Source organism: Heteronotia binoei, chromosome 3 (genome assembly GCF_032191835.1).
Source record: "Heteronotia binoei isolate CCM8104 ecotype False Entrance Well chromosome 3, APGP_CSIRO_Hbin_v1, whole genome shotgun sequence".
Lineage (NCBI taxonomy): Eukaryota > Metazoa > Chordata > Lepidosauria > Squamata > Gekkonidae > Heteronotia > Heteronotia binoei.
This window is the reverse complement of record NC_083225.1, coordinates 147564206-147583438: the sequence shown is the minus strand read 5'-3', so window position 1 is coordinate 147583438 and position 19233 is coordinate 147564206. Positions and strand designations below refer to the sequence as shown.

At 39.6% G+C, this 19233-nt stretch overlaps 2 protein-coding genes across 3 annotated transcripts in view; one reads left to right on the top strand and one right to left on the bottom strand.

The window, feature by feature from the left end:
• Window positions 1-12099, top strand: part of FILIP1L (filamin A interacting protein 1 like) — a 107463-nt gene extending 95364 nt beyond the window's left edge. The window contains exon 5 of the mRNA XM_060234595.1: window positions 11806-12099. Within this exon, the coding sequence (XP_060090578.1) occupies window positions 11806-11994 (189 nt within the window). The 3' untranslated portion in view covers window positions 11995-12099. The remainder of the gene's footprint in view (window positions 1-11805) is intronic.
• The window catches only part of CMSS1 (cms1 ribosomal small subunit homolog), a 297016-nt gene extending 278777 nt beyond the window's left edge, over window positions 1-18239 (bottom strand). Inside the window, exon 1 of one of the 2 annotated variants that reach the window (XM_060234597.1) lies at window positions 18053-18239. In XM_060234597.1, the coding sequence (XP_060090580.1) occupies window positions 18053-18125 (73 nt within the window). In that variant the 5' untranslated portion in view covers window positions 18126-18239. The remainder of the gene's footprint in view (window positions 1-18052) is intronic. The other variant, XM_060234596.1, reaches the window with a different exon arrangement.
• Window positions 18240-19233: the final 994 nt, after the last annotated feature.

Sequence of the window (19233 nt, the reverse complement as noted above, 5' to 3'; positions counted from 1 at the left end):
ATCGTATGAACTATATGCAGTAACATAACATTCTCTACACGGTAGCATAAGTCCCTTTCCCTTTAAAGCATTCCTCATGAACCATTCTATTATAATATAGCCCTACTACCTTTGTAAAAATGCCTTTCTGAATAATTTAGTTTTGTATAGTTTGTGGAATGCCAGGACAGTTGTAGAATTCCTGACTTCATCACCCAGCGTATTCCATAAGGTGCAGGCCACAACAGAGAATGCATACATACATTGATCTTGCTTATTTGCAGGGTGAACCTGCAGATAACCCTAACCCTGATGAGATGAGCAAATTTATTGTGGCAGCATACAGGAGGGGAGGAGGTCCTATGGATGTGAGAGTTCAAGGCCATGAAGAGTATGCCTTAAACCTTAAACTGAACCCAGTAAATGATGGGTAGTTGATGGAATGACTGCAGAATGGGAGTAATATGCATGTTCCACCTACTTTCTGATAATAATCAAACCATGGTATTTTGTACCAAATGCAGTCTCCAAGTTGACTTAGAGGGGAAACTAATATGGAGTACATTACAGTAGTATGGTCTTAATGTTATCATGGCTTGGATTCAGGTGCTAAAACAAGTTGAGGGAGGGACTGCATTAACAGGGTTCTGCAGGAGTAATGTTCGATCCCTAAAGTCTTAACCCAGTCAATAAGGCTCATCTGAACACCACTGAAGGTGGGAAGCATAACACCCATAAAGATCTATATCAACCTCCCCAACCAAAGATCTCTACCTCCCCAACCAACATTACCTCTGCCTTGTCAGAATTTAGTTTCAATTTGTTCACACTTAGCAATTTAACTATAGCAGACAGGCAGTGATTGGGGACATCTACCATATATATCACTGGGAGATTTGGATAAAGAGAGTACCATCAGCTGGGTATCATCAGGATAGTGATGACAGCCAACACCAAAATTACAAACGATTTGTCCTAAGAGCTTTAGACAGAGAGATTGAATAGCGCGGAGAACAGGATTGTGCCTTGTGGAAGGCTTAGAAAGGGGGAAAAAATTAATTAAAGAACAAGAAAATAACAAATTGGAAAACAATATGAAGTAGTAAAATGTAGTACATTTAATAATATACTGTGAAACAAAGACTTGGTATGGTTTTGCTAGAATAAACATTTCACATTTAGATTGTCCCTACAAATAACAACAGTATCTCTTAACTTCGTCCCTAGCAGAGCAGAGCCCCAATTTAAAGGAAAAGAAACAATTTATTAGGGATGCAATACAAACTTCTGATCTTTAGCACAGCAGCACAGAAAGCTCTCCTCAGTGCAACAAGGGTGTGTTTCTCTTTCCTTCCTGCACAGTAGTGAGAACAAAAAGTCACAGTTCACAGGAAACAATGGAACAGCACAATTGTTTCTATACAATGGAATGAGATGAACAGCTACAATAAAGTTAAGGTGACAGAACATAAATGACCCACTGCTTAAAGCAGTGATGGATTGGAAAATCTTTGACTGCATTGTGATGCAAATAAAACCAAACACAGGATGTGTAATTCCTTAGAAGGTGCTGGAGTTCATGTCCACAAACTTGGGTACTACCAGGGAGAGACAGAATTGGGTTACAAAGCTTTTATGTACAAGGGTTTGAATGCTGTGTGTAGGGACATGCATAGAGAGACAGAACACTAAACCACCACATACCCCTTGATTCCCAGTTTCCCGGGGGAGGGGATCTATAGAACTCCACTTAATCTTCCCAAACAAGGCTAATCCTGCTCCCAGCAGATGTAAAAACTACAAAAGGGAAGATGGAACCAGCTGTGATTTGTGTTACACACTGCAGATTTGGTAGCACAAGGCCACTGCTCCGCACTATTAATGCTATACCTATGAAATGGCCATTCTCTTTAGATGAAAAAGTTGCAGGGTATGCCTCCATGACAGATTTACATAGAGTAGTATATCGGCACACTCAATTTGCTTAGACCGAAAAATAAGGTCTAATTAATGCTAACCAAACCAAAGACCTATGTGGCATATATTTAGAGCATTTTAGCCTGGTTTTCTCAAAAATTGGATGCAAGGTGGGTTACAATGATTATGTGATGTTTTAAATCATGATCCATACGCTGCCTTGAGCCATGAGGAGAGGCAGAGTAAAAATTTTATCAATTAATAAAAATGTAGAAGAAAAAACTCAGTAAACCAAACAGTAGATAGTAACATAAGACCTTGGAAACATTCTGGCATCACTGCCAAAAGCCCTCTGAAATAAATCTGCCTTCCTCATCTTGAGGAATCTCAGCAGTGTGGAACCCTACTCCACAAAGCTAAGACAACCACTGAAAGAGCTGTTGATTTTAACAGACATCAAAACAAACCACTATTAGAACAAACTATGGTTCAAACTAGCTATAAACCCGAACTTTAAAATCCCAGTCAGCTGTCAATTTGCTGAGCTTTTTTTTTTTTTTTTTGAGTTTTTAACTTTTTATTACATTTAACAACAACAATAACAATATATATATATATACACAAAACATAAACTTAGGGATGTAGACAGCGGGATGCATTATATACTTATATCATTAGAATACAAATCCTTTGTTCTAACCTAAACCAAATCATACATACTACAGTTAACCCCTTTTTACACTATATTCTTATTATCTTTCCCCCATAACCATTCATACAATAAGTTCCATTTCCCTTCTGTTTGTCTATTTGTTAATTTCTTCTCTTAATATCTCCATCAGAGTATCTACCTCAGCTCAGTCTAGAACCAACCAAAAATACTTTCTTTCTTCTACACTGTGATCCAAAAGAACATTTGGCATTTCAAGTCATCTTACTTTATTTATAAATTACACAGTATCAATTTAATTCCCTACAACAACAACAACAAAAAACCCCCAACAAGTTTGGAATACACTTTAATACAATAAGTTCCGTTTTCCTTCTATCTAATTGTTAATTTCTTCTCTTAGTATCTCCATCAGAGTATCTACCTCAGCTAAGTCTAGAACTAACGAAAAAGAAAACTTTCTTTCTTCTACACTGTGGTCCAAAAAAGAAGAAAAAAAAAACATTGGCATTTCAAATCATCTTACTTTGTTTGTGAATTGCATGGTATCAATTTGTTTCCCTGCAACAAAGCAACCAGCAATTTCGGAATACACTTTCTTCAGTTTTATTGGTGTAATATGCCAACGATATAACTTTAATGATTTGTCTCTCATCGTCTGGCAGACCAATTCCTTCATTTTCCTCCTAATATACCTTATATAAACCTCTCTCAGCAGGCGGTGTTCCTTGAAAAAAATAAGGCAAGCTCTATAGCCATTTTCTATATCTTTCTCCAATTCCTTTTTCTTCATACCAAGAACTGGTGTCAAGATCTCTACTATCACCTCCTTTATATGGTCATACCTATCCTCTGGAATATTCTGCATTCCTGAAATATGCTCTACCTGCACCGTTTCTATTCTCACTAATCTGTCCCCTTCGTATTTTTGAACTTTTTCAATCTCCTCAGACTTTTCATTCACTACTTCCAACTTTCCTTCCACATATTTTGCAGATTGTGTCAAGCCATGAATCTCTTCCTTTACTTCCGTCAATTGCTTTTGCAGGCCATCTAATTTCTTATTTACTCCATCTAATTGTTCTGTCAGATTTGCCTGCACCTGACTCAATGCATTCATAAAATACAATTGCATAGAATTCTGCACTTCCTCTATAACTTCCTGTGAGGACATTATCTCCATCAGTTTTAAAGTTGCCAATAGTGGGACTAACCTATCTATTTTGTCTTACTTGTATGTCATACTCATTTTTCTATTATCCAAGGTCTTACTGACACCCCAATTCCAATTCATATACTACTACTTCGCCTTACTTCACTCAAAATTCATACATCACCTTCCTTTAACACTCTCACATACCAGTTGGTTTTTATATCCTTAAATTACTATTCTTTACCACCAAACACCCTTCACCTGAACATTCACATTAACTCATTACATATAGAAAATCATACAGAAAATCAGCAGTAATCAAATTAACAATAGTTGATTATTCAATCCATTAATTATTTGTTAACTGTCTCTTTTGAATCCTTAATGTTTCCCAACCGCTTATCCTTCTGTCTTCCTCTTCTTCTCCTCCTTTTTCTTCCTCTTCCTCTTCTTAATCTCAATCTCTGCTCCTCTCTTCTGCTACCAGTTTATAAAGCCAGTTCAGTAAATCCATTCCTGTTCTTCCACATCTCTGCCAACGGAATTCCAGCCTCTCCACCTCACCTCCGCCCTTGCGTTCCTGGAAACTCTATACTAACATCAAAAGTCTCCCATCTTCAGATTCAACTCATTTCAAAGGTCCAGTGACTTTATTTCCACCCTGTATATTATAACCACTGTTGAGCCTTTATTTAGCTCCCTGTCTCTTTAAGAAAATCACCATGCACAAGCATATGGGAAAAGGGAGAGGAAAAGAGGTTCGTGAAGGCTCCCTTTAAATCGTCAGAAATCTTCTGCTTCTTTCCTCTTTTCCCCCCTTCTTCACCTCCTCTGTCTCAGTGCTCTTCACAAACTTTTACAATCATAGCCAGTCTACGACTCCCAACCTCTGCCGTTGCTCCACCACTCCTCCGCTTTCTACCTTTGTGCATTCGCCAAACCAGGTCTCTTTCCCCCCAGCGTCGGATTCCACTTGAAAGTAGGGGCAAAACAACGCACTTAGTAAATTCTTAGTAAGTTCTTTCCTTCGTTTATATCTCCAGTTTAGGGTCAGATATACTTTTCCCCCTCTTCTTCACCATTTATTCTGTCCTCCAAATGCCGCTTCGCCTACTCCCCTTCTCCGGTGCTCACAGCTAATTCGCCATTAAGGCATCTGGTCTATCCGGGCTTGAAGTAATAAGTTGAACGGGCTCTATGCTCAGAAAAACCGGCACAGAGCACCCAGCACTCCTCCGCACGAGTGCCCCTCCAACAGAGGCACCACCGAGTTCTTACCAACTGAAGAACCCCCCAAAAAAGACCAGCACAGACGCTGCAGAGCCGGAGCTCCTACAAACACGTCTGTTAGCACCGTGCCGTTACCGGAAACCCAATTTGCTGAGCTTTTGTTTGATGCTATTCTTTGGAGAAAGGCTGGAATTTTAAAAAATGCACTTGACAGAGAACATTTGAACAAACTGGTTTGTCATGTCTTTTCTTGTGAAGACAAGTCACAAGACAAACTGTACCATCCTGCTAAGTTTGAGTAGCTAGATTATCATTATTGTTGTTGTTGTTATCCCGGCCCACCCTGTAAAAAGTCTGCCGTGAAAACGCTGTGAAAGTAACAGTCACCCCAGAGTTGAAAACAACTTGTGCTTGCACAGGGGACTACCTTTACCTTTTGTTTTCCTGCTGAAGCAGGCTTGGGACGTGTTCCAACAAGAGTTAAAACAATTAAATAACATTAAAATAATTAGATAACATTAAAATACAATAAAATAGATAAAAAATTCAGATAATTCACTAATTCTATTCCAGGCTTCTTCAATTAAATATGAACAGGTCATTTAGTAACACTGAGCCCCTTATTATGAGTACAAACTTCTATACAATGACCTGTAATTTATAGTGATTTGAAAGTGACTTACTGATGAAGACAGATATGCACACGCATCACAGTTTAAAAGAATAAAATGTCTCCACTTACATTGACAACCCAACTTCTATGCCAAATACAATGTTAAAAACATATCATAATATTACTGTAATGGGTTGGCAACAGATTGTGCCAATTGCCCTTAAGGTTTTTCTACTTTTAACTTAAATATAGGGTTTCTTCCTAAATGCTTCAAACGGTAACCACGTCCTATGAAATTAAGCAATTCTATCCAGAACCCACACTAAATTAAAACATCCTATAATCCAAACCCAAGAAATTCTTCAACCGTCACTTGTATCATAAAAGGACAATATGAACAAGTTAAAATCAAGTATTTCCCCATTATTTTCATGAGTTATTCTAAATTTACTCTATAATTGAAACCAGCAAAATCTAAGAATATATAGCTCATATTGCATGTCATCCCATGTAAGAACCACATTGTTGACCATATCAAAAGATCCACATTTGTCTACAGAAGTGCCCAGCCAGATGCCAAGAAGTACGGTATAAAATAGAAAGGCATGATTCTCATGTAACAACAAAACATAGTTGTGATTGTCACACTAGAGGCTTTTGTGTTCCTTCTCTCTGTTCTTATGTACAGCTGGGAAATTAAATATATATACATCTTTCACTGGTGCTGAACATTTAAAAGAGCAGGTGCCAGCCAAACACACTGCTCCATAAACTAGGTGCCACAGTAGGAAAGATCCTGTATTGCATAGCCATCCGCTTCATTGCCAGTAATACAAGTACACAAAGCAGGATGCTCAGAAGGTGACCTTAGTCAGATGACCTGAGATCAGACAATCCTTGAAGTATCCCAGTCCCAGAATATGTAGGGCTTCAAGGTAATAACTAGCAGTTTGGATCGTGCCTGGAAGTGATTTAATAGACAAGGCAAACCTTCCAGCACCGGCAAAATATGTGCCCTCTATGCCAACCAGCAATCTTACTGCTGCATTTTGGACCAACTAAAGCTTCCAAACAATCTTTAAAGGTAGATCCACATAGAAAATACAATAGTCTAATCAAAATGTGATCAAAGCACCGTTTCAAACAGGGAAATGAGATTCAGAATGAACAAAAGGATTGGACATGATAATAAAAGAACTGGTGGTCAGGCCAGAATATCAAATTGTAGAATCATACAATACGGATCAAAACCCAAAAAGAGATTGCAACTCTTTCACAGGTGGAGTCACAAGGCCAAAAGCAAGAGGAAGAACAGAGTGATCTAGCAGATGAAATTCTAGGAGGCTTCATGACAAAGTTTAATTTGCCTCCCTGTAACATGTGAAACTGGCATGAAATACCAAGTGAGATTCATAGGTTTTATGTTAGCGAGAAAGAAAGTAGTGTGAAATGACATTTCAAGAGGATACTGAAAAATACCATAAGACCTATATAACTAAAGTTAGTCATAATTATGTCCTACTAAAACAAATGCAGATTAGTCATGACTGGTTTCAATGGGATATAATTATAGCTACACTTAGCTGTACTGAGGCCTTTATACCTGCATTCCAGCTACCTACAGTAAATAGTATTAAAAAACTAAGAGAAAAGATGAGGATCTTCACATACTTGTAACAGCAGTGGTGAATCAACAGCTACAGGATGAACATGTTTGAGTGTACCAGTCTCTGTCCAGAAACACTTGAGTAGAGTGTGTAACAGCCCTCCTTCTGGAATAATGCTCCATAGTTACTTATTAATTTAAAAAGAGAATGTACTAGTGATATACATACGGTAATTCATTACTACTACTACCCATCATTTAAATGATATGTCATTTTTACTATACAAAGGATATCTTACAATCTTTACATCACAAATCCTCTCAAACCCTAGTATGTATATGAAGACTTTAAGCACACAAAGAAGAAAAGTTGCCAAAGACCCCCAAGGCAGAGCTAAAATATGAAAGTATTCATTTAACACATATTACTCAAGAGAAACTGGAAGAACTCTGTCATTTGGAAATCCCATAGAAAAAAAGAACAAAATAAATCCCAAGAATTGAGTTGCCAACTGCCTGGAGAGAGAGAAATGTTCTGTTGCACTAATATCAGCTTAACAGAAGTTATTTACTTCATTTCCATTAAAAGCTTCACCATACATTTCTAAAAATTAAGCCTCTGTTAAAGGGACAGGACACTTTTCTCTTGGCCTGCTGGAAAGCCTACCCAAGGACTTTTTATCATTATTAATAAAAATAAGGATAGACGAAGGGTCATGACTTATTCTAAAGCATCTGCTTTGCATACAGAAGGTCACCAGTTTAATCCATGGCATCTCTAGTTATAAGGATCATGTAATAAGGGATGTGAAAGAGACCCAAGACCCTTCTGAGACACTGCCAACTCTAGCCTTAATAGACTAGTCAGCTCAGTAAAAGGCATTGTTTGTGTACCTATTTTTAATCCTATGTAAAACTTGACTCAGCAACACAAACAGAAGCATTTTAAAAACAATGAAAATACCAGGTTTTCTCACATACTACATAACCTTCCTGTCATCATATTTGGTCTTCTCTCTAGCTGGCAAACAGTCTGAGGGCAAACCAGAATCTGCCAAGCTATACAAGGAAAATTTTAGTGTGCAAACTTCAGAGCAGAATTGCTTAACATTTAACCGAGTTAAGGACACAAATAATGTAATTATGCCCTCTGCTGTCCAATTATTATCACTAAAGAGACATTATACTGGGGGGGAAAAACCCTCCAGACACTAAGTTTCATTATAAATTTTCACTAACTGCCACATGGGTTAAATTTTTAATAAGGAAAGGAATTCTGCTTGTGTTTATTCATGTGACTGGCAGGCAAAATTGCTGCATTAAAAGTAAATATTTAGTAAAACAAACGTAGGGTTTGATTGCTTAAACTACTTAATGGTGATGGTAGTCACGAACTCTTACTTCCTATGGAAGATATAACCTACTAGTGTGATGTTCAACTTCCTTGAGTTACTCACATTTGCAGCTCAGAGGTACCATCTATCTTTAGATAGCTAGCAATATTTTTATGCTTGTTTTAGTAATCATATTTTCATGGAGACTTCTGATAGTCAAAGATTACTATTTGAGAATTATGGGGCCTGTCTTTGACAACCATTTGAAAGTTGCAATTAATGTCAAATACAACAGGTAACAAACCCTAGAAGATTGCTGTCTGAGACCCAAGACAGTGGAGAGAACAGTAAACCTGATGGACTAGTGATACTGCAGCTACATCACAGTTAGTAAAGGAGGTCATTGCTCAGCACTAGAACCCTTGTTTTATATACAGAATTTATTTATTTATTTATTTATTTATTTTATCAGATTTATATCCCGCCCTCCCCCAACAGGCTCAGGGCGGCTAACAACAGTTTAAAAACATTAGCAAACATATTAAAATTAGATCTATAAAAACATTTCCATAAATATTAAAAATCCGAGATGGCAAGCTTCTGTTTTCCATTATATTAATTCAGTGAGATTGCCGATGCTGAAAGTAATAGCCACCTCCCCCTAGCCATTAAAGGCGAGTTTGAAAAGTTTGGTCTTACAGGCCCTGTGGAACTGTGGCAGGTCCCACAGGGCCCTGATGTTTTTTTTTGGGGGGGGGCATTCCACAAAGTGGGGGCTGTTACCGAGAACTCATTGGCTCTAGTGCTGGTCAATCCAGCTTCTTTCGGTCCTGGGATCCTAAGGAGATTTTGAGCATAGTGCTTTCTGGGATACGTATGGGGAAAGGCAGTCCTGAAGGTAGACAGGTTCCAGGCCATAAAGGGGATCAGTCCCTGCCTTCTCAGTTGAGAGGATTTTCAAGCAGCAGATGTTAGGAATGACTTCTCAGCCTGGAGAGCTACTTGCCAAGCTAAATTAACCAGCTGTCTGCTGACCTATAAAACCTCTTCCCCTATGTTCCATCACAGTCTCCAAGATCAACTAGAAACTCTCTTTGGCACAGTTTTAGAGGTTATGGCTGAACGGGCAGGGGATAACATGCCTCTTTGTCACTACCTGCTAGCATGATAAGCATTTGTTCCTAATAAGCAAAAAGACACATCTCTCTTCTAGCCCAAGGATATTAATTAATCCAACTATCCACAAACTCAGGAAAGAGCTGTTACGGGAGATTGCCACGTCAGGTTTCACTTCAGCCTAGAAATTAGACAAACATCATAGCTTATTGTTTTCCAGCAGGTGTCCTGTCTAGCCGACTTTTAAAGTGATATTTCTTTCACTATGCACATCAGTGCTCTTCTCAGTTATTCTAATTTAGAACATAAGAGAAGCCATGTTGGATCAGGCCAATGGCCCATTTCACAAATGATGAGAAGAACCTAAAGAGCCAAAACACAGATTGACATTGTAGACTGACCAATAACAGAAGTGGTGCACCTGCTTAATCCTTTTTCCCCCTGGAATACTGCAGTAAAACTTCACAGATACACTATTCAAAGCTGGTGTTAATGGCTACAGAATCAAAACTGCTGTTCCTGAAAGTAACCTTCAGAACAAAGTGTTCTGAAGGTTACTTTCAGGAATGGCAGTGCATCATGGTTCTCACAATTAGCTTTGCCATAGGACATCAGTGGTGGCTGCTTTAAGAACATGTCTGTGGGCCTGAATATTTCCTATAAACTATAGAACTGGGCTGCCACCTACAGACAAAAAGTGGTAAGTTCTTTTTCTACATCAATAAGTTCTTTTCCAACTCACCCCCCCCCTAGTATTTCAAAACACTTTTCCTTAAGAAAAACAAGAGTTAAACCAGGTCTCAGATTCAGCAGGGGCTCACAGGAGAACAGCTCCTGAACCTTTCTGAGGGTTCCCCCCTCCTCCCCACATACCTTGTCCATTGACTAGTAGGTGCAACTGCATAACAATCCCTAGATTAGGAGAGAAGGCATATGCTAATTAATTCTGCTAATGATCTCCACCACCTATTTTTCTACAAAACGACCCCTGAGTTAAACAATATAACTCAAGTAATAAAAAGGTTCTGTTGTGGTGAAGTTTAGTAGAGAATGGTACAAGGTAGGACTCTAATAGGTGGAATCCACAATTTATTAATTCCAGTATATAGATTCCAATGTTGTTAGTAAAACAGCCACAAGACAGGAGACAGCCATGAAGAACTTGGATGCAATGTAACTTTGATCATTTGTTCCAACCATCTTTTTTATTACATTAGTTACCTAGCAGCCAATTAACTTAGCAGATTTCACAAATTGTTATTATTGCTATCCCCCAACCAAGAGCAAACTGCTTAAAATGGTTTGGGAACATCATACCTTAAGATTGCCTACTCACCTGTGAACCTGCCTGACCACTACACCCATCTTCAGAGCCCTGCTTGGGGTGCCCACACTTTGTGAGATTAGGTGGGTGGCAACCTGGGAGAGCCCCTTCTCAGTTATATCCCCAAAGCTCTGTAACTCTCTCCAATGGTAGATTCATCTGTCCCCTTCTGTTGCCATCTTCCATCAGGGAATGAAGACTGTTTTGTTTAGCATTCCTTGAGTGATCCCTCCTTCCTAACCAATGTTTTAAATGCTTTTTTAATATCTTTGTATGTAAATTGTTGTTGTTTTAATGATGTTTGGGGGGGGTGATTTTCATGGTTTTTATCACATGATTTGAACTGTTAAATACACCTTGTTTTGGGGTGGTTGGTTTTAATGTTTTTAAACTGTGGTTTTACCATGTATGTTTTAAATTGTTAGATACCTTGGTGGCTCTTGTGAAGACAGAAAGACAGGATATAAATATTGTAAATAAATAAATATTGTAAATAAATAAAATAAAATGTGCTAGGATGTATATACTATAATTAACTAACCTGTCTTTGGAATTCATGCCTTTTTATTTATTATCTATTTCATTCAATTTCTTGCCCTCCCCCCCCTGCACAGCAGTCTCAGGGCAGGTTACAATATTCTTAAAGCATAGAAAATTTAAACTACAATTCATACAATCTATCAATTTCAGAGCAATATTAATAGATAAAAACCCTTAAGTAGTGCCAACTGAAGAATTTGGTGAACTGGATGAAGTTCTAATTTTTCTGTTTTGTGATGTTGCCCTTCTGGCACATTTTTTTTTTTGCTGTGTAGATTAGTAGCCATAACAATCCCAACTCTTTTTGTTTGATTTATTCCAAGATCGCTGATGTCTTCCGTCAAGCAATTCCTACTCAAACCCCTAAATCAAAGGCTACGACTACAACTGTGGTACCAATGAAGATACCTACTGGACAACTCAAGACACCACTCCAGGACAGTAAAGATGGAAAACTGCACATCAGAAGATCCATACCCAATGCTGTCACTCAAAATGGTGGGAAAAGATAGATGACTGCCCTGTGTGTCACAAAATATTTAACTTTCATAGCAGAAACAATGCAGAAATTTCTTCTGAGACCTATGAAACTCCATTGATAGGTAGAAAACATTATCACACTGGAGTAACTCAGCTGTTCCACATCTGTGATTTGTACCCAGTTAAAGGACAATACTTTATCTCTTAGTATGGACTGGGGAAAAAGGCTGCAAAGGAGTTAAAATGTTAACTGTACATCTTCCATCACACAATGAAGGGAAGATGTCCAGACATGTAAGGTCTACTACTAATTAACGTGTACTCTCTAATAGTAAGCCAGAATCCTATATGTACCTGTTACAGGATTTTGTTATGGTGCTCTATTTTTTTCAAAAAAAAATATAATTTTTGATAAATCAAATCAGAAAAAAATTAAATAAAAATTTAGATTTGACCAAGGTAGAAACAACACTGCAAATGGGAGACAGGTGAAAAAAGAGAGAAGAAAGGTACAGACATTTATTTTGCCACCTGGTAAGCTTTGTTATATATCACCCAAGCAAATTTGCCGCTCACCTGGGGTGAGCAGCAACTGGCATCAACCTGCTTGCCTGTTCTTTCCAACTCACTGTCTCAGCAACATTCTCGATATTTGAACAGCCAGATAACACAATGCTATCCACAGAAGGAGAGCTGCAGCATGATGGTGACCCAGGCTCATAACTTCTACCTTCGAGCCTAAAAAGGCCAGTAGATATTTAAAATTAGAAGAAAAACCAGAAAATTCCCTGTGTTGCTGCAAAAGGTGGGTTTGGTTCCACAGAAACAAGCTCTCAGGAGAGGAAAAGGGGAGATATATGTGTTTAACAATCCCATAACACTGCAGATGGGATGCTGGGGATCTTTAGACTTTGGTCCTTCCCCATTTAAAAGAAGTGTTCAAATGCAGCAGTGTAACCAAGGTGGAAATACCATATGCTATATGAAGGAAACAGGTGATGGTCTACAAAAATGCATATCTGGAGCATACTATGTATTTTAAAAACAGAGATGTTGCATATGTCATATATTTAATTATTGCCATGTACTTTGTGTGTAAAAAAAGGATTAACTCAACAAGCTGAAAAGAAAATATTTTTCAAAACTTATTGTAAAATTAACTAGTGCATAACAAACACAGCAACAAGCATTTGTCCTGTATCACACTGACTGTAAACTATTTTCTTACTTGTCTGTGTGAAAATAATAAAACACTGAAAAACATTCCTAAGGTGCTATCCAAGGGAGGAAAAAATACTACTTTTTAAAACAGTAGGGTGAGAAGCAAATATGAAAAATAAAGGGCAAAAAACCTGCAAAAGTATACTAAATTGTTTTCATTCCTGGAATTGACACTTTACTAATTGATTACCAGATTTAAGCAGAAACTGTTTCTAAAGGATGCACAAGCCAACAACCCCTCAGCATGCACGAGATTAAATCTGGGCACCCCTCGAAAAAAAAACAATACATTTTCCAGTCCCTCAAGAGCTCTCCTTGGACCCAGACAGCAGCTGTCTGGGTCCAGCAAGCAAAGTTGGTCACAGCCATGCCTTCTGCCATGTGGCTGGGCCCAGCAAGGCTGCTAGAACCTCAAGGGCTCGCCTCTGCTACTTGGACTAAGAAAAGGCTCTGCAGGTCAACAAAATGGTCTAGCATGCTGCTCTTCAGTTTATGTACTAGGGATTGACCACTCCTGCAATAGTTTGACAAGGCACATTCCATCACCCTGAATCTGTGCTGTTTATTGCAGATGCAATAACAAAATTTAGGTGACCATGTTCTTCATGTCACTTAGAAAGGTCCAAAAAGTTCATTCCTCCTCCTGAAGCTTGCTAAGGCAAAACATGAAACCTCCAGACAGGATGCTGTACATTAAATCTTGCCAAACACGGAAGGGCTGAGATCAGATATGTTCACATGTGCCGAAATTAGTCCTAATCCAGCCCATTTTATGGGCACATCCAGAAGGCAATACAGTGCCACTTGAATTCTAGCCTTTGCACGATTTATACACACAAGACTTAGAACAGTGTAATAATATTCAGTTCACACTCAGGGGAAACCATATGAATAACCATACTGTTCTCCATCAAAAAAGATGTTTGCTTCAACTATGGAGAGAAACAGCCTACTGGACATAAAATCAAATAAAACAGCAATCCACTTCTCCACTTTCCCAGCACTGGGCACCTTTTAAAAGCCGAGATGAGTGCTGCTGGTTGAAGTGGTACAGCAGGACATTACTTAGAATCTGAAGAATTTTAATTTCAGACAGATAGCTGTAGTAGCAAAGAATAACAAGAGTCTAGTGGCACATAAAGACTATTCAATTTTTTTAATAGCATAAGCCCTTTTTTCCTCTGACTTGCAGAAGTTTATGCTGGAATAAATCAAGGTAGTCTTCAGGATGCCACTGGACTCCTGAAATATTTCAAAACACCCTTGATATAATCTAAGCTCAGGGTATACTAGTATCAGCAGCCTAAATAGCCCTAACAAACCCAAGCTCATGATCCCTTGGAAGCCAAGAAGGGTTGGCCATGATTAATACTTAGATCAGATGCAAGACAACCAAGAGTGACCAGATTTGTTATACAGAAGAAGGCGACTGCAAAACACCTCTGCTCATCCTCGATTTGAAAACCCAACGGAGCCGAGGATCTGATGAGTCGGTTGCAACTTGATAGCACACAAATTATAATAGTATCACTCATATAATAGTATCGCTCATGTCATAGGATGTATCCATGAAATGCCTGCAACACCCATTTAACTATGTTCTCCACTTGCAGGTCCTAAGTACATCTGTATACAAAACAGAATAACTAAGTTCAGGAGAAATGTGACATCCCCACAACAGCACATCCTAGAGCACAACCTTCACCCAAAGGGTGATTAACGTGTGGAATTCACTGCCACAGGAGGTGGTGGTGGCTACAAGCATAGACAGCTTCAAGAGGGGGTTAGATAAAAATATGGAGCAGAGGTCCATCAGTGGCTGTTAGCCACAGTGTGTATATGTATGTGTGTGTGTATATATATAATTTTTTGGCCACTGTGTGACACAGAGTGTTGGACTGGATGGGCCATTGGTCTGATCCAACATGGCTTCTCTTATGTTCTTAGAATGTATAAGACTGCTCATAACAAGTGAGTTACATCAAATATTAGTGGAGGGGCAGCTTGGAAATTGGGGGAAGGGGTCAGCTTGGAAACAGCTTCCTTATCTTTGACCCCTCCCCCAGCCTATTACAAATGGAGCCTAAGAGCCCTCCAGCATTTGTTTCTGACTCATAACGGGCTTGAGTCAGTCCCAACCCTTCGATTTCCATCCATAATTTCCAAGTTACTATGGAAGGGAGCCACCCTAGGATACCATTAAATCTCTATTGCACCCATAGCAATATCCAGAACCTAATGGAGTAGTAGCTTTGTGGATCCTGACAGCCTAGTATCATTATCATTATCATTATCCATATCCATTTTATTTTTTATTTATTTCAATTTTAGCCCACCATTCTGGCTACAGGTGGATTACAAAATGGAGGAGGAAATCATTCGGCATAAGACAAATAAGCAGTGCAGTTGGACTAGGGTTACAGGCTTGGAAAATAGTGCAGAAAACCAACCAAACAGAAAAACTCTTAAATATGATAAACTGTAAAAAGTAGATTAAAAAGGCAGAAACCAAAGCAATAAAATAAACAGTGCAATAAATTACAATCCTACTGTGTTATAAAAGTGACCTCCTGAGTTGTTACATTATGTTATAGTTCTAATCTCTTTATAAAAATGCCCTTCTGAACACTTCTGTTTTGAACTCTCTGTAAAATGAGAGAAATATGAGCCCTGTGCTTGCCTTACAGGCTCTCAATTGCATTCATGATGCAAAGATCCATGGGAGATCCTCAATGCTCTACTACTGTGCTCCCAGTTAGAGTCACAGGGAGCACACTCTTGTACCTGAAACATGTTTAATTCGGGATAGAATTAGGCTGCACAAAATTAACCCATTTCATCCAATCCCAGTTCAAAGAGGGGGCAACCCGTCCCTTGTAATAACTAAAACATTCATGCCCCTAAAAGCGGTTTGCCAAAAAAGCTCCATTTGAGAAACAAATAATCAGACTATTCATAATGCCCCAGAGATTGTGTTTTGTGAGTGTATCCTAGGTTTGCCATTTGCCTATTCAGAAGGGCAATCTCTTGGTGGCTCAGCCCTTCGCATTTGCCCTTTCATCCAGGACAGTGGGAGAAATGTGGAAGCAGAAATGAGGCTGCACAATACATCAACGTTATGTCTAAGCTTTCAACTGGGATGTTGACCAATCTGTCCTTTCTGCCCCCTTTGCCCACCTCCAAAGCTCCAGGTAATGACCTCCAGGCAATCCTAGCATCTGTATACTACTGTATACTTGAGAGTCCCTTGGACTGCAGTGAGTCCTAAAGGAAATCAACCCAGACTGTTCCCTGGAAGGTCAGATGCTGAAGCTGAAGCTCAAATACTTTGGCCACCAAATGAGAAGGGAGCACTCCCTGGAGAAGATCCTGATGCTGGGAAAGACAGAAGGCAAAAGAAGACGGGGACAGCAAAAGATTAGATGGCTGGACAGCGTTACTGATGTAACAAACACGATTTTGAGCAGACTTTGGTGGAAGACAGGAGGGCCTGGTGTGACTTGTCCATAGGGTAGCAAAGAGTTGGACTCGACTGTGCGACTGAACAACAACAAGTTTAAACTTAATATACCTCCATCTCAAGAAGCCTTGGGAAATGCCACTCAGAACAGGAAGGAAAGTCTGAGATTTTGTTAGCAAGGCATACTCCACACCTTTGGAAAATTACAATTCAATAATTCCTTTAGGGAATCCATAGCAGTTAAACTTACATGGAACTATTTTGTAAGATAAATAATGCTTCCCTTGTTTTCAGAGCAGGAACTCTGATTTGCTGCCACCTTACTTCTGTAAGATGTAAGGTTACATGTCAAAGTTAAGGATAAATGTCCCATGCATGCCCCAAATCACATTCACTGAACTAGTCACATGTAGCTTTACTACCCCTGTGACTGATAGCTTGAGCAAATATCTTCAAACACAGCAGAACAAACATGAAATATTATATAGATACATACTAACTCTGCAGCCCTTATCATTTAAATATTTTCAGTACCCATAGCCTTCTTGCACACATCAATTTTCAAATAGCATGTAACAGTACCTTAAAAAAAATTCTTTCCATGCCTGGAATTCACAACAGACAAGAGATTAATGATGGTTTTTAATGTTTACAATGTTATACTGTTTCTGTCCTGGAGACACTGGGCATTGCTACCTATTCGACAGGACCAAATTCCTGCATACCAATCTCCAAAAGAGAAGGCAAAGCTTCCATGAGAAAAAGAACAGCTCAGGGAAAGCAAACCCTCTACCCCTTGTTTCCATTCTCATGACAACACAATCATAACAGCAGGACATATGACTGTTTCTACTTTCACGATTTGCTGCATCAGTCTCAGAAGCAATTCAGGTATCTCACAACAAAATTCTTGAGGGGAATCATTTCAAACTACCCTTATGCAGACTATAGACAAGCACCGCTCTCCCCAGACTAATACACAATCAGGAGGCAGCATGCATATGCGTTCAGTACATGATAGATATGACTTGGAGTATGCCATGTACACAGGTTAACGTGCATTTGTCTGGTATCTCAACTCTCCTGTCCTCCAAAAGCCTCCCTGCAAACGTCTACGGGGAGCCAGTTATGGTGGATTTCCAAGTTGAAACTCTGAACTACAGCTTTCGAAACGAAAGAAAATCGACAAACGAGGCGAGATGCGGGAAAGGAATGAGAGAAGCAGAAAGCGAGTGAACGGACAAGCACAAAGTGAAAACGTGAAGAAGGAAGACACACAGCTGAGGGGCATAAAGGGAAGAAGCGGGGCAGAAACGGGTTGGGGGGGGGACAACACACAGGGGTGTGAAATAGTGACAGCTTATTAGCAGTCACCAACTTCATTGGCTTTCCCCTGGATCTCCTGGTACCTGGGCCGCTGTTGGTCCCTTCGCGTGTTTCCCCTGCGGATTCCCACCAAGGCTCCTCCAGAGCGTCCCCCATGCTGCCGATCTGCTACAGGCCACGCTGCTCCTTACCCGAGGAGGCGGAGCCACACCGCGGGAGTTCCCAAGCACGCCACTGCCGGCAGCCGCTTCTAACAAGAAAAGCCCGCCCAGAAGAAAGCTTGAGGGCTGGGCTTCAGAAAACCCTCATTTTGCCGCTTGTTTGGGATTCTCTCGCATGTGAGTGGGTGCGCGAATGCCTAGCCTGCTCTATAACGACGAAGGAACGAAGGCTTGCATTTATTCCTTTTTCACCTTGTGTGCGCAGCTCGTTCCAAAAGACACGATTTATACAAATTAACTGTGTCATCGTCAGGCATACATTAAAAAAATACCTCTTCTATTAAATGGCAAAGAGTTTCCGTACTATTTGAGATAGGAAGTCCACAAATTAGTTCCACCACTAGAAATGAGGAGGGGATTAAAAATGCAGAGCAGAAATCCTGCAGGCAGCCTGCTTACTCCCCTAAACGGGTCATTTTGGAGAAAAAGAGGTGCCGGAGCTCATTTGCATATGCCACACATCCCTGACATCACCAGAAGGTTTACTAAATTATATCAGCTCAGCATCTACCTTAATATGCTTATTGAATTATAATTGCCATCATAAAACCTTACTCCCATCATACTTTTAAATTACTTTCTCCTGTGTGGCCATAGTGGCATGATGAATATTTCCACCTGACTGCTTTATATATTTTGGATGTTTTCCCATGGGGGGGGGGGGCGGAATATTGGAAAGTTTGTCAAATCTTAAGAGTTCAGCAAAATTCTCACAAGAGGTTTGAACAATTGAGGCCAGAAGCAAGTATTGGCAAGTATTGGTGGGGGGAAGAGGCAAGTATTGGCAAGTATTGGTGGGGGGGAAGAGGCAAGTATTGGTGGGGGGAAGAGGGAAATAACAATAAAATGTAGACGTTCTGGTTCTGTGAACTCCTGCCCAAAATGGGGCCTGCCCCTAAGTCCGTTGGTTTCAATGCTTGACATAGAACAACTTTGTTTAGGAGCGCGAGCATTCGGTTGTAAACGCACACGAAGCTGCCACAGATCTGGTTAGCATTGTCTAATCTTACTGGTGACGGCTTGCCACCGTCTTAGGTGGAGAT